The sequence below is a fragment of the Equus quagga genome, chromosome 14 (genome assembly GCF_021613505.1).
Source record: "Equus quagga isolate Etosha38 chromosome 14, UCLA_HA_Equagga_1.0, whole genome shotgun sequence".
Classification (NCBI taxonomy): domain Eukaryota; kingdom Metazoa; phylum Chordata; class Mammalia; order Perissodactyla; family Equidae; genus Equus; species Equus quagga.
The window spans coordinates 80,283,537-80,296,656 of NC_060280.1; the positions used below are offsets into that span (position 1 = coordinate 80,283,537).

Genomic DNA, 13,120 nt, shown 5'->3' on the forward strand with positions numbered 1-13,120 from the left:
TGATGAAGCGTACTGGTTTGTGTGTTTGCTGCTTCCCCCAGAAGGAGATCTGGAAGATGCACACGCCAACCCCATGGAATTAGGTGTCAGTATTTCCGAGCTGTCCACATTGTGGTGTTTCTCTGTGAAGCTTGAGGAGAGGGGCAGGCACAAGCGAAATGCTCAGAGGAACCCAACTTAGGGGCAGCTGGAACATTTCTGTGTGATAAGAAGAGACTGTGACCAGGTGCTGTGAAGGGCGGAAGCACTTATTTCGCTGCAGTCGTGAGTGTTGCTTGAGACGTGTTGCTTTTCAAGAGCAGTTAAGGGACCATTTGGTAGAAGAATGGTTGGATTACCCACTGTCTGGATCCATTATCATCCTCGGGTCTTTAGGCAGGCGCGTTTAAGAAAGGCCAAGTCTGGATTTCTCCCTCTTTCTTCAGTAATCCTTCTCTTTATTTCAACACTTTCTTTGTCTGTCTTTAGAAGGTTCCAAGTTCCAAGCAAATATATTTTGCTCCATTTTTCTTCCAATTTCTAGGCCTCTCTCTCTCTTGTCTCCTCCCAAATCCAAAAGTAGCGTGAGGCCCGAGTTCATACTTTTATGGTTTTATCTCTGCAGTACTCATCCTGGGCTTGCTTAATCATTTTTTTTTTTTTGCTGTTCCTCTATGTATAACTGCAGCAAGTGTAATAAAACCACTATTCATCAGCAAGAGATTAAGGACATAGAGGGCTGCGTTTTTTAGAGTGTTGGCACAATCGGCACAGCTGCAGAAAATTACAGGTATGGCAGCTTTCTCTACCATACGCTGTGCTCAGGTGCAAGGTCCAGCATGGGCGCATGGTGCTAGTCCTCTTCCAGTCAACTACACATGAGGCTATTTATCATCGAAGACAATGCATTGACTATCCACGCAGGCCAGACACTCTTGATAAGCTGTGTTCAAATAGACCAGACCTATTCTCTTTAAGGAGAAACTTCTCCAAGAAAAGAAATAGGGTGCAGGCAGACACACAGACTGAGAAGGGCATTGTGAGTCATCAGTGAAATGGTACAAAAGCATCCTTCCTAGGTTCTCCCACTCTGAATATTGCCAGGATGTTGCATAGACCAGGCCATGGGCTGTCCATGGGGGCTGCGCATTGGAGGGGAGGGCGGCGAGCCTGGTGGCAGGGAAGGGCCATTCACGCAGACAGTCAAATCTGCTGGCCACTTGCTGGAGGGCTGGAGGGCTGGAAATAAGTAGAGGCGGTGTTGAGGCTGGGGGACAGGAGGCGTCCACCACAGTTGAGAGATGTTTGGAGTTTGGGGAGTTGGGAGTGCCAGGGTTCATTCCAGAAGCCTTACATGTGTGAAGGTTATTCCTCTGTTCTTGATGTGTGCGGCAGGATGGGCGGAGAAGATGCTCGAGGTGGGAGCTTAGTGCCTCTCAAGATTGTGGGGGAAGCTGAGAGACTTCCAAGGTTTGGCAGGGCACTCCACCCCTTTCCACCTCTCCATTTCTCTTCCCAGCCAGCCTCATGCTGACCTATGACTGCTTCCCCAATGGCAGGTGGCCATCTCCAGCTACACTCCCCTGGATTAGTCAGGGATAATTGACATTGAAAGCTTCCTCACTCCCAGTTAATCATATAGTTAATTACCTTCCTGAGGGAGTTGGAATACCGCGGTGTATTTAAGGAGTGATTTTTTGGAACTATGTTAAAGGCTGTCTCTGAAAAAAGGAACCTGTTGACTGCATTTCCCACCATAATCTTCTACTGACTCCTCACCAACCAGAGTGTTCACTGTGGCTGAGAGAGCAATTATGCTCGTTTTCACTTTTTTTTTTCTTGAACCTGAGAGAATTGTCTCCTCTGCATCGTTGTGGAGACTCGATAAATGAGACAGATAGATGGGGGCAGGTATGAGGAGGTGACAGGAGCTGGCTGCCAAGTTACCTTTGTGATCCATCTCTGCAGAAGCCAGCGTTAATTCCGTGGAGCCTCAGCAAGACTGATATGCAGCACTGACAGTTTGGACATCTAAACATGACCTTGGATGTGCCCAAAACCATAGCTGACGCTATGCCAAGTTCCCAGTGTAGTATATCACAGGGGCTGCATCACCGTGCTGGCAGCTGGCTGCGTGCAGAGTGTCAGCATATCTGCACATGAACATCTTTGGCCCTATAAGTGTGGTGTGGTGTGGTGAGGCTGCTTCCGTTTCAGCCAATTTCCCATAATTAGACAGTCACGAGGAAGCCCAGGATAGTCACTCGTGTTCATCAAGAGGCTGTGCAGTGCCCCTACTGTGGGCATCAGAAACAGTTATTCGAGCAGTTTAGGGGTTGTTGATCAGCATTTCCTGCACCACGGCCGGCCATTCACCTGATGTCTGGTCAAATTTCAGCTGCTGGAGAAGATAACTAGGACTGCTTCTGGCTTCCCAGAACATGTTGGCTGTAAGAAAGTTCTCTCTTGTAAAGTAATGGAAAGCTGTTTCAAACAACAATCAGTTCCTACTGCCCACTTGCTCCATTGTTTTCATTTCATCAGTAACCAGATGTCTAACTTAATGGCTTTCAAAGTGTGGTCTCTTGACCAGGTAGGGGCCCAGCAATCTGTATTTTCTCAGGGCTTCCTGGTGATTCTGATGCACAGTGAATGTAAATGTTACAGGGCCTCTTGGGAGGCCCTATAAGGACACTCAAGAACACTGAATTTGAACAAAGAAACAAAACTGGGTATGAATCTTGATTCTGCAGCTTAATATTAGCATGATCTTAGTCAACTTAGATATTTCTAAGCCTCAGTTAACCCCATCTGTAAATTGGCAATACTAAGTGAACCCAACCAAGTTTTTGAGATGATGGAGTAGTGTATATAATAGACCTGGACAGTACCAAGCATATATGTAATATGTGTTCAATAAACAGCCGTGAATATGAATTTCACCCACTTCTCTGCTTGGATCCAAGCAACATTTAGAGCAGGGACTGCCCTTAAGGTTATTAATATGAATAACATCCCAGGTACATTACTAGCAAAGCAAGCTGTGGAGTGTGTTGTTCTTAAGGGATTTCAGCCCACTCTGGTTCCATAGGCACATCTCAGGTGGGGTAGCCTGAGAGGAAGAGCATCAGCTCTACAAGGAAGGTAAGGAAAGGGACGACATGAGGTGCTTCTTCCGTCGGCTGCACTTCTCTCCCTCTCGTTCGCCCTCAGAGTATGTTCTGGGCATTGTCATCAAAGCCAAATGGAAGTCTCGGAGTATACTCTAGACCAGTCCAAACTTCATGTGCATTCTAGTTCCCCGGAGATCTTATTAAAGTGCAGATTCCAGTTCATTATATCTGAGATGTGGCCTGAGATCTGCGTTTCTGTAAAGCTCCCAGTTGACGCTGATCAGCTGGTTTTCTCAAACCCTAATGGCCATACAATTCACTTCTAGATTTATGTTACTTAAGGAATGGTCTAGGGGCCATCAGCATTGGTGTCACTAGGGGGATTACTAAAAATGCAGAGTCTCGGGCACCACCCCAGACCTACCAAATCGGAATGTGCATTTCAGTAAGATCCCAAGGCAGTTCGTAAGCACGGTGAATTTTGAGATCCCTTCAGGGTGTGTATTTATTCACACAGGGCCCTGCACTCAGAAGGACCCTTGGTTAAATGCTGTGCTCTCAGCAACCTGAATTCTTAATAATTCTTAAACAAAGGGCTCTGCATTTTCATTTTGTGCCGAGCTCCACAAATCATTTAGCTGGTCCTGGATACACTGCTCTACACCAGTGTTTGTCAAACTTTGGTGTGTCTATGACCCAAGTGGGATATTGTTAGAAATTCATATTTGTGGGTTCCCAAAGATTCTGAATCGGTGGGACAGGAGGTGAGACTAAGAATCTGTAACAAACCCTCCATGTGATTCTGATGCGGGTGGTCCATGCCCACTGCTAGAAATACTCCTCCACTCTTTCCCTAGTTAATTCTTCTGTCATTGCCATCCTGTGTTGTCCAGAAAACACAATAAGCAGCACAAAACTTGCCGGACACCAGAGCAAAGGTGTTTCTGGTTGAGTGGTTTTCCGTAGCTACGGGAGCTCTCAGCAAGGCTTCCCACCTGCCGCTGAGTGGCCCTGCAGTGATCGTGTGACATTTACACAAGTACAAGCAGAAAGGATGCAGGGACAGGATATCTCATCTCGAGAGGGACTGCCTGGGGAAGCTGGCGTGCTCAGCAGCAGTTCTTAGACTTTTTATGGTCACAGACCATTTTGAGAATTCAGTAGAGGCAATAGTCCCTCCCCACTGAGAAATTCACCTTTGCATCTTCTGAGGAGCACAAAGGACCAGGAATTAGATGACCAGGCTGAGAGGTCTGACTCCTTCACTTGTTAGCTCTCTAATCTGGGGCAAGTTGCCAGACCATTCCCACCCCTGGAGTCCTGGTCTTTAAAGTAGAGAATGAGTAAGATCATCTACCTCACAGATTTGCTGCAAGAATCAAATGAGACAGTCTGGATGTAAAAGTACTTTGTACACTGAAAAAGAATGTATAAATTTGAGGCCTCATTATACATGCCGTGCTACATTGCTATTTCCAGCATTATAGTTAGGATCAGGACACTGTGTTTGTGAATTTAGCCTAAGGCCATAGAACATACTTGGTGTGGCGAGAGAGGGAAATGAATACAGACAGATATGATGAGTACTTGGCGAGAGTAGATGGGAAATTTGAACGTATAGGAAAAGAGAAGGGAGCTTACACAATTTGGGGACTCCAGATGCAAAAATAAAAGAAAGAACATCTATTTTTACATGTGCAAACGGTTTTGAGATTTTGGAAAATGACTTTAGTCTAGCAGTAATTGAACATTTCTGCCCCTAGATATAATGAAGATAAATAGCAATGGTGGTGGTCCATATTTAGTTTTGACTTCAGAAGCCTTCTGTCGGAATTTGCTATTCTGAGATGAGAGGAATAATGTTTAGTAGTTAAAATCTGGGTCTCTGATCTAGCACGTATTATCTGTGTCACTTGGGAGGATTATTTAGTCTTTCTGTTTTTCAGTTCCTTTTTACCAATAGAACTTTCCTCATAGGGTTTTCATAAGTATTGAACACCTTAGTATACCCCAAACACCCAGAGGGTAATGTGAGGGATTCTTATCATCCACATCATGGAAATTCTTGAGCAAAGGGAGGGCTGGTAGTGTTCCAAGGCCCAGCCATTCTTGGTGAGGACGATGCCTCCAGGTTGTAACTATTGACTAGTTACTACTCAATAGTCAGTAGTCCTGTGCTTAGGTGGTTGCAGAAGCCCTGGCATGCTCAGGACCCAGAAGTCTGACATAGCCAATGTTCTGAGACTGTAATCCCATAAGACCTCTGCCACCAAATTCCAGAAAGTCCCACCCATGACAAATCAAACAAAGGAAATGTATGTGGGCAGGGAGCGAAGGCAAGGCATGATAACGAGTCATCCTAGCCTTGCCCTGAAGACCTCACTCTGATGGCTCCAGTTTCTCTCCAATCCCTTGACTTATCCATCTGATCTTCCCTCCAGGTGCACAATTGACAACCGGGTCACCCGGGTGGCCTGGCTAAACCGCAGCACCATCCTCTATGCTGGGAATGACAAGTGGTGCCTGGACCCACGCGTGGTCCTTCTGAGCAACACCCAAACCCAGTACAGCATCGAGATCCAGAACGTGGATGTGTATGACGAAGGCCCATACACCTGCTCTGTGCAGACGGACAACCACCCAAAGACCTCACGAGTCCACCTCATTGTGCAAGGTAGGCAGGGCTTGAGTGGGCGGTCTGGGTGGGGAGCAGGGAGAACCTGTATTGGACACTCCTTCTGTGCTTCTCAACAGAGATGTGTTCTGTTTGTTCCATCGGACCAGGACATCTTCCTTAATGCCATTTTGCCATTAGATGCTGAATTTTCAAATAATTTTCCCACTCAATAGAATTAGGATCTTTTCTTCTTCTTTTTTTTTTGGGGGGGGGGGCTTTTGTTCCAATAATATATTTTCTCAGAAAATTATCTTCTAATTATTGCTTTCCTTGGCTTTTCCTCCTCTAAGTGTTTTTAGGTTCCATCCAATTCTAAGCTTGCTTTATTTTAAGATCAGCATTTTAGCTCTTCTGGCACTACACATATGCCGTACCCTCACACAGCCTTCACGGAAAGCAGAGCCGACCACAGATGCTCCAGACACCTCCCTGGGATGCATCCTTCGCAGCCGCCTCCATTGTTCCCAGTTTGCTTGCATCTTCTCTCATCTCCCAGCCCAGTTTCTGATACCACATCTCCCCTTTAACACCTGGGTCTGATTGCCATGTTTTCATTGCACCTCAACTCCCCTCCTCTTCCTCTGTGCTGCCCCCTGCCCCACCCAGTTTTTGAGGCCTGTGTATTTGTTTTGTTTTTGCATCTTTCCTGGTTCTGTTCTCTCTGGGTTTCTGAGGCCCTGAGAATGGTGCTCCCTTGTTCTCCATGAAGCAGAACTGGCCTGGAGCATTCAGACAACGTTTAACCCCTGTGGACAGATACCTATTAGGGAGGAAGAGCTCAGAGTCAGACTTGGCCACTTTCTGGCTGCGAGACGTTGATCAAATTATTAACTGTGCCTCGTAGTTTCCTTCTGTAAAATGGGAGTCAATGTTGTGAGGATTAAAGTTTACATGTACTAATGTGTCATATACTTAGAAGAGGGCCTGGCACACACAAGTGCTGCTTAAGTGTTACCTACTGTTATTATTTTTAATATTGTTGTTACTTTTTAACTTTTCTCTAAAATTAAAAAAATAATTTTTTTTTTTTTGAGGAAGGTTAGCTCTGAGCTAACATCTGCCGCCAATCCTCCTCTTTTTGTTGAGGAAAACTGGCCCTGAGCTAACATGTGTGCCCATCTTCCTCTTCTTTATATGTGGGATACCTGCCACAGCATGGCTTGACAAGTGGTGCATAGGTCCACACCCGGGATCCAAAGTGGCGAACCCCAGGCTGCCAAAGTGGATTGTGCGAACTTAACCACTACAACACCAGGCTGGCCCCAATTTTTAACTTTTTAAACATCTTTTACAGTGGACCAAATACCTCGTTTTATTGTCTCAGAAGCTTAAGCCCTGAGCAATGGAGCCCGGCTCCTGTTTGGTGTTTCTTTTCCACTCTGATTCCCAGATCCCATCGTCCAGCTAAACGGCAGGTCCAGGGCAATGGACTCCTGTTCTGGAGGCTCCTTCAGCGGCCCCTCCTTGTCAGTGCCCAAGGGAAGGGCAGAGTTGTTGGCTGATTTGTCAGAGAAACAGTGGGCAGGAAGGTGGCTCAAGAAGGAAGAATGCAAATGAGGCTGGAGAATTAGGGAAGGCTACCTGGGAGATGGCTTGATGGTGGCTGGGAACTGGGAAGAGCAAGGGCGGGCAAGCGACGATGATACGATGATACGATGACACACCCTGACAAGAACAGCATGGGCTCCGGCTCTGGTCAGGGTTTATGCCAGCGGGATGGTCCAGCACCTCATGCTGTGGCAAAGCTTGTTCATATCAAGTTGTTTTTATTTATTTTTTTTCTTATTCTTTCTTTCCAAAAGGAAATTATGATGGCTTTTTCTTTTATTGGTTCTATAAATTAATATTTTTGAAACTGCTGGATAAAAGCAGCATTTCTTAAAAGAAATGGGATTCTATTGAAGGTATCAGAGTGTATTACAAACAGCAGAGTAGGTATTGTTAGGTGAGATTTTTGTTTCAGTGTGTGCAAGTTTTTATTGTAAAATACACTTTTAATTGTAGATAGTGGGTCAGAAAGCGTTTGAGAATCACCGTTCTAGTGAGGAGGTGTGGCGAGTGCTCTAGTGGCGTCAGCCACAGTCTCTACTAGCGGCGCTTTAGAAGCCATTCCCCGCATCCGCTCTTGCTCCATCCTCCCCTTATTCTTGAGAGCATGATATGTAGCAATAGCAAAGAGATATTAGGATCTATGCACTGTTACAAACATTTGCTTTAGGAAGCAGAACCTTTATGGAACTGGAAAATGGAAGGAAGAGTGAAAAAAGGTGAAGCTTCCTTGAAAATAATGACTGTGTTTTTGTCATTCTTTTTTCTTAAGCCACCCGCACACACACACACCCCCCCACACTCCGGCCCTAAGTACCTGAGAGAGTGCCTGATACAAAGTGAACATTTAATAAATGCTTATTGAAGCAAAGGCTGGAATTATAGCCCAGAGGGCTTATATAGGCTCAGCGAGAGAAGGCTGAGTGTGGGGGGGTGGGGGGGAGATGGGAGGCAGTGAGAGGAGGGGGTCTCCATACATCTTCGCTCATGTCCCAGCTAATGGAAAATGTCTGCTCCTCAGCTCGGTGCTTACATCTGTGATTTGGCTAGATGCCCTCTTAGCATGACATGCTACCTCAAGTATTGGAATCTCATCTTGGACTAATTTTCGAATGCTGATGGGTATATTGATCTGGAAACAAGCTGGGTTAAAAAAGGCCCTGGTCTTGTACACAGACTCAGCCCAAGCTAATCTGCTGTCAATATGCCTGGACTGAGCATTATTGACACTTTAATGAATAGAGGATCAGAATTTTTCAGAGCAAACCTGTCCCCACTCTTAAAAGCAATCAGACAAACTAAATAGAGCCACACTCCTGTTTCTGTATTGGAAAGAGGATACATCACCATCCAGGATTAAAAAAAGAAATATATTTATCTTGGGATCAGTTATTGTACTGAACATAAACACTAATTCCCCTAGCAGAAGCTGACTGTCTGGATTTTGTTGAAGTTGCTAGTCAACCCTGAGCAGAATGCTACTGGAATGAAGTTAGGCATATTAAGTGTTCAACATGGTATTATGATCATTAAACACACACACACACACACACACACACACACACACAAACACACACACACAATAGCAGCACCAGAAAAGAACTAAACTGATATTCTACCCATGAGTCTATGTATTTACGTGTATGTGGTCAGCTTCATATATAAATATGAAGGAAAGTAATGGCATTTCCATAGAGTCATGCCAGCTGCTTGAGGTCTTGCTTATGTCTTTGCCCTTACCATCAAATACCCCTTTGACCCCGTTAGGTCTTTGTACTGGATCTTCTCTATGACTGTGTTTCAACATGTATAGGTTTTGCTGACAGCCTTGATGACACCTTTGCATCTGCCTAAGAATCAGACTCTTCAGCCCTTTGTGCGTGCACTCATTCATGCCTTCATTCATTCATGCAGTAAATCATCACTGAGAACCAGCTCTGGTTAGCAGTACCCTGGCCGAGCACTTAGCACATGAAGATGAGTAAACGGCTGCCCTTGAACAGTTAGTTACGCTCGTGTGGCGAAGTGGAGCTGTATGACATTTACCCAAGTCATCCCCAGGAATCTGGCTTCTGAGAGTATAGCTGCTGTTGGCTGAATCCTTCCTGGGCACTGACTTGCTCCATGCTCCTGGAAATATCTGCAATGTCGGTCCTCTTACCCCCATGTTATCTGACTAGATGTTTTAATGGAATTCAGAGGTAACCTTTACAAAAGTCAGCCTGGTCCATTTATGTGGCATCCAGATTTCCCAGTGCTGCTGTACACTGGTCTGTTCTGTAACTCAAGCACAGGGTGAAGAGCTGGGGGCTTCCCTTGGCTCGTGTTTCCAGAGCTTCAGCTGTAAGCGTCATCTTCAGTCTTTCCAATCCTCAGGGCAGCCTTTCCCTGGTGGCAAGTTCTGGATGTGTGCTTTGTCCTCTAGGATATTTTAAAAATGTGCTGATAACACTTCATATCCTTACAGTAAAAGAAAAAGGGAAATGCTCATAACTTTTTTTAATGGGTCCATCTCTTCTTTTCTCACTACCTGTTGCTGTTGGACTGTATTCTCCTTTGTTCTTTTAGGAAGATAGCTCTGGGGCTACCTAAATTCTCCTAAACCTTTCCCATGCTGCTGGGGGTGGGGGTGGGGGTGGTTTCCAAAGGTCCCGGCAGGCTGTTCAAGTGATTGGAGCGTGGACTGGGGCGTGTCTGTCCTGGGCTGGAGAGGAGAGTCCTTGCAGTGGGCAGTATAGGGGTGGAGGAGCAATTATGAAGTAGAGCCATAGAAAGCACCAGGCAGAGTAAGGGTAAGTGGCCCAGAGAACTCAGCCTGCTGTGTCAAGGATGTCAGACCAGCCTACAGGAAGAAGGTGATGGTACTTCTGATTTGCATTGTCCGAGGTCAGCGTGGAGGGAGGAACAGGCTCAGGGCTGCAGACAGAGCCTAGCTCATCGTGTGAGGCACATCCCTTAGGCAAGGCACTAACAGGGGACAACCTTGGGGAGGGGAGCGGCCCTGGAGCCAGTGTGGCAGGGAAGTGGAGGGAAAGGCACGAGGGGCTGGAGGCAGGAAGGCGGAACGGAAGGAAAGCTGAGCTAAGTAGCTACTCACCACAGTCACTACTTGAAATTAAATTTTATTTAGCTAAAACCTACCAATGGGAGAAAATATTTGCAAATCATATATCTGACAAGGGGTTACTTTCCAAAATAGATAAAGAACTAGCACAACTCAACAACAAAAAAATCAAACAACCCCATCAAAAAATGGGCAGAAGATATGAACAGACATTTTTTCAAAGAAGATATACAGATGGCCAACAGACACGTGAAAATATGTTCAACATCAGTAATTATTAGGGAAGTGCAATCAAAACCACAGTGAGATATCACCTCACACCCGTTGGAATGGCTATAATCACCAAAACAAGAAATCACAAATTTGGAGAGGATGTGGAGAAAAGGGAGCCCTCATAGATTGCTGGTGGGAATCAAACTGGTGCAGCTAATATGGAAAACAGTATAGAGGTTTCTCAAAAAATTAAAAATAGAATTATCGTATGATTCAGCCATCCCACTGCTGGGTATTTATCTAAAGAACGTGAAATCGACAATTCAAAGAGATTTATGTAACCCTATGTTCATTGCAGCATTATTCACAACAGCCATGACTTGGAAGCAACCCAAGTGCCCATAAACAGATGAATGGATGAAGAAGATGTTGTGTATATATACAATGGAATACTACTCAGCCATAAAAAAGACAAAATTGTGCCATTTGTGATAACATGAATGGACCTTGAGAGTATTATGCTAAGCAAAATAGGTCAGACAGAGAAAGACAAACACCATATGATTTCACTCATTCGTGGAAGATAAACCTGTGGTTAAGGAGAACAGATTAGTGGTTACCAGAGGGAAAGGGTGTTGGGGGAGGGTGAAAGGGGTAAAGGGGCACATATGTATGGTGACTGATAAAAACTAGACTATTACTGCTGAACAAGATGCAGTCTATACAGAAATGATATATTATAATATACACCTGAAATTTACACAATGTTACAAGCCAATATGACCTCAATTAAATAATTAAAAAAAAAACAAATAAAATTTAAAATTTACTTTTTCAGTGGCACTAGCTACATTCCAAGTGCTTCACTAGCCACATGTGACCAGTGGTTATTGTATTGAAAGGTACAGAAGTAGGATTTTCTTAGCATTGTAGAAAATTCTGTTGGACGGTGCTGTGACTACCATGTGAACTAGCACGTGTTTGAGGAAGAGTGGATTTCATTGACCTGAAGGATCAAGAATGGCGTGGAAAAGAGAATGGAATTTTGGAGAGAAGATGGAAATAAGAAAAGATGGTGGTCTTTTAAAGATGAGAGAGAATAATTGAAAAAATGGAAGACAGGAGTTCTTCCATTAGCTAGGACAGAGAAAAAGTCCAGAGTCTGAAAACATACCCAAAGGAGAATACATAGAATTGAAGACTGGGTAGCTGTGGGAATGGGGGTGGGGAGTCCATGAGGACATTGAGATCCCTGCTGTGGAGCCCTCAGGGAGGGCGATACTAACCCATGGAAAACGTCATGTGGTAAAGCGTCACATGGCAGCAGAGGTGGAGGAATTCAGACACTTGGACTTCTTGATTGTAAGATGTCTTGAACCCTCCATTGAAAATGAGTTTGTGAAAAGTGAGAAATGCCACTCAAGATTTGCATTCCCACTTAGGCAGCCAGAACATAATCTTGTAGGCCAGGGTGAGGGAGATCCATCTAAGATTTATTAAAATTCGGGTCTAGTGATTTCCATCCCTTTGACCTTAGGGTGTTCTGCTTTATGAGTGTAATTAATAAGTGGCTGCTTCTGGAGTCTAGCTGCATATTTTAATCCTTTCCCCTTCTTGATCTTGCTGTCAAACCAAGCTTCTCAGACTACCTAAAATGGCCATACCCCTGTTTCCATTATTCCCTTGGTAGGGGCCGCATCTTGGAAAGCACAGAGTGAATAAAATGCTTCATGGGACTGAATCGTTTGCCAAATTAAGGGCAGCATGGAAAACATCTCAAAAACCTTAACTGTATTTCTAAAAGCCCTTGTGTGGTGTTGCAGCGAACTGCTCTGTGGTCTGCACAACACCAGGGCTGGCCTCGTCATTGAGCGGGGCCTGGGGCTGCTCCCGCGCGGCTCTGCTCTCACTTACAGACGTATGTGCATGACAGTAACCAGGAGATTACAGTGCTTATAAAAGTGGAGATGTTAGTCAAATAATAATAATAATAATAATAATAATAATAATAAAAGGTTTTGTCTTCTTTATCAGTTTTCCAGGCCTTAGTTCTCTCTTTTGTCACTGGAGCATCTAATCACCCCCTCCCTTTTGTTTGGTGTAAATGAGATTTCCTATTTCTTCCTAGGCAGAATTAATCTGAAAATCCCTGCTATTGTTTGATAGTTAATTACCTGCCTTTTGGAGTCAAACAGCTCTGAAGCTCACGTGAAAGGAAGAAACACTAATGTCTGTGGGTTGGGACAGGAATGAGAGGAAGAAGCCAGGACACTGCCATCCATTCTAGAGAGGAAGGGACCCCGCCAGGGAGATATCCAGCACAGGCAGGTGACTTGCAAACAATAGTGCCTGAGCGGTACCAGCCCTGCATTTACCTTTTATTTTCTTCCTGTTCCAGACACTCTCCCCTTATCTGCTTGATGTGTATAATCCTGTTGCTTTCCAATCCTAAATAAGTAATTGACCTTGTCTAGCCAAACTCATTATTACGATTAAGAGAATAGGAACAATAACTGTTAATTTCGA

The 13,120-nt window shown here is 44.8% G+C and overlaps 1 protein-coding gene across 1 annotated transcript in view; it reads left to right on the top strand.

Annotated features, from left to right (window-relative positions):
* NTM (neurotrimin) overlaps positions 1 to 13,120 on the top strand; it is a 387,621-nt gene that overhangs the window by 210,298 nt on the left and 164,203 nt on the right. The window contains exon 2 of the mRNA XM_046686283.1: positions 5,534 to 5,766. Within this exon, the coding sequence (XP_046542239.1) occupies positions 5,534 to 5,766 (233 nt within the window). The remainder of the gene's footprint in view (positions 1 to 5,533; positions 5,767 to 13,120) is intronic.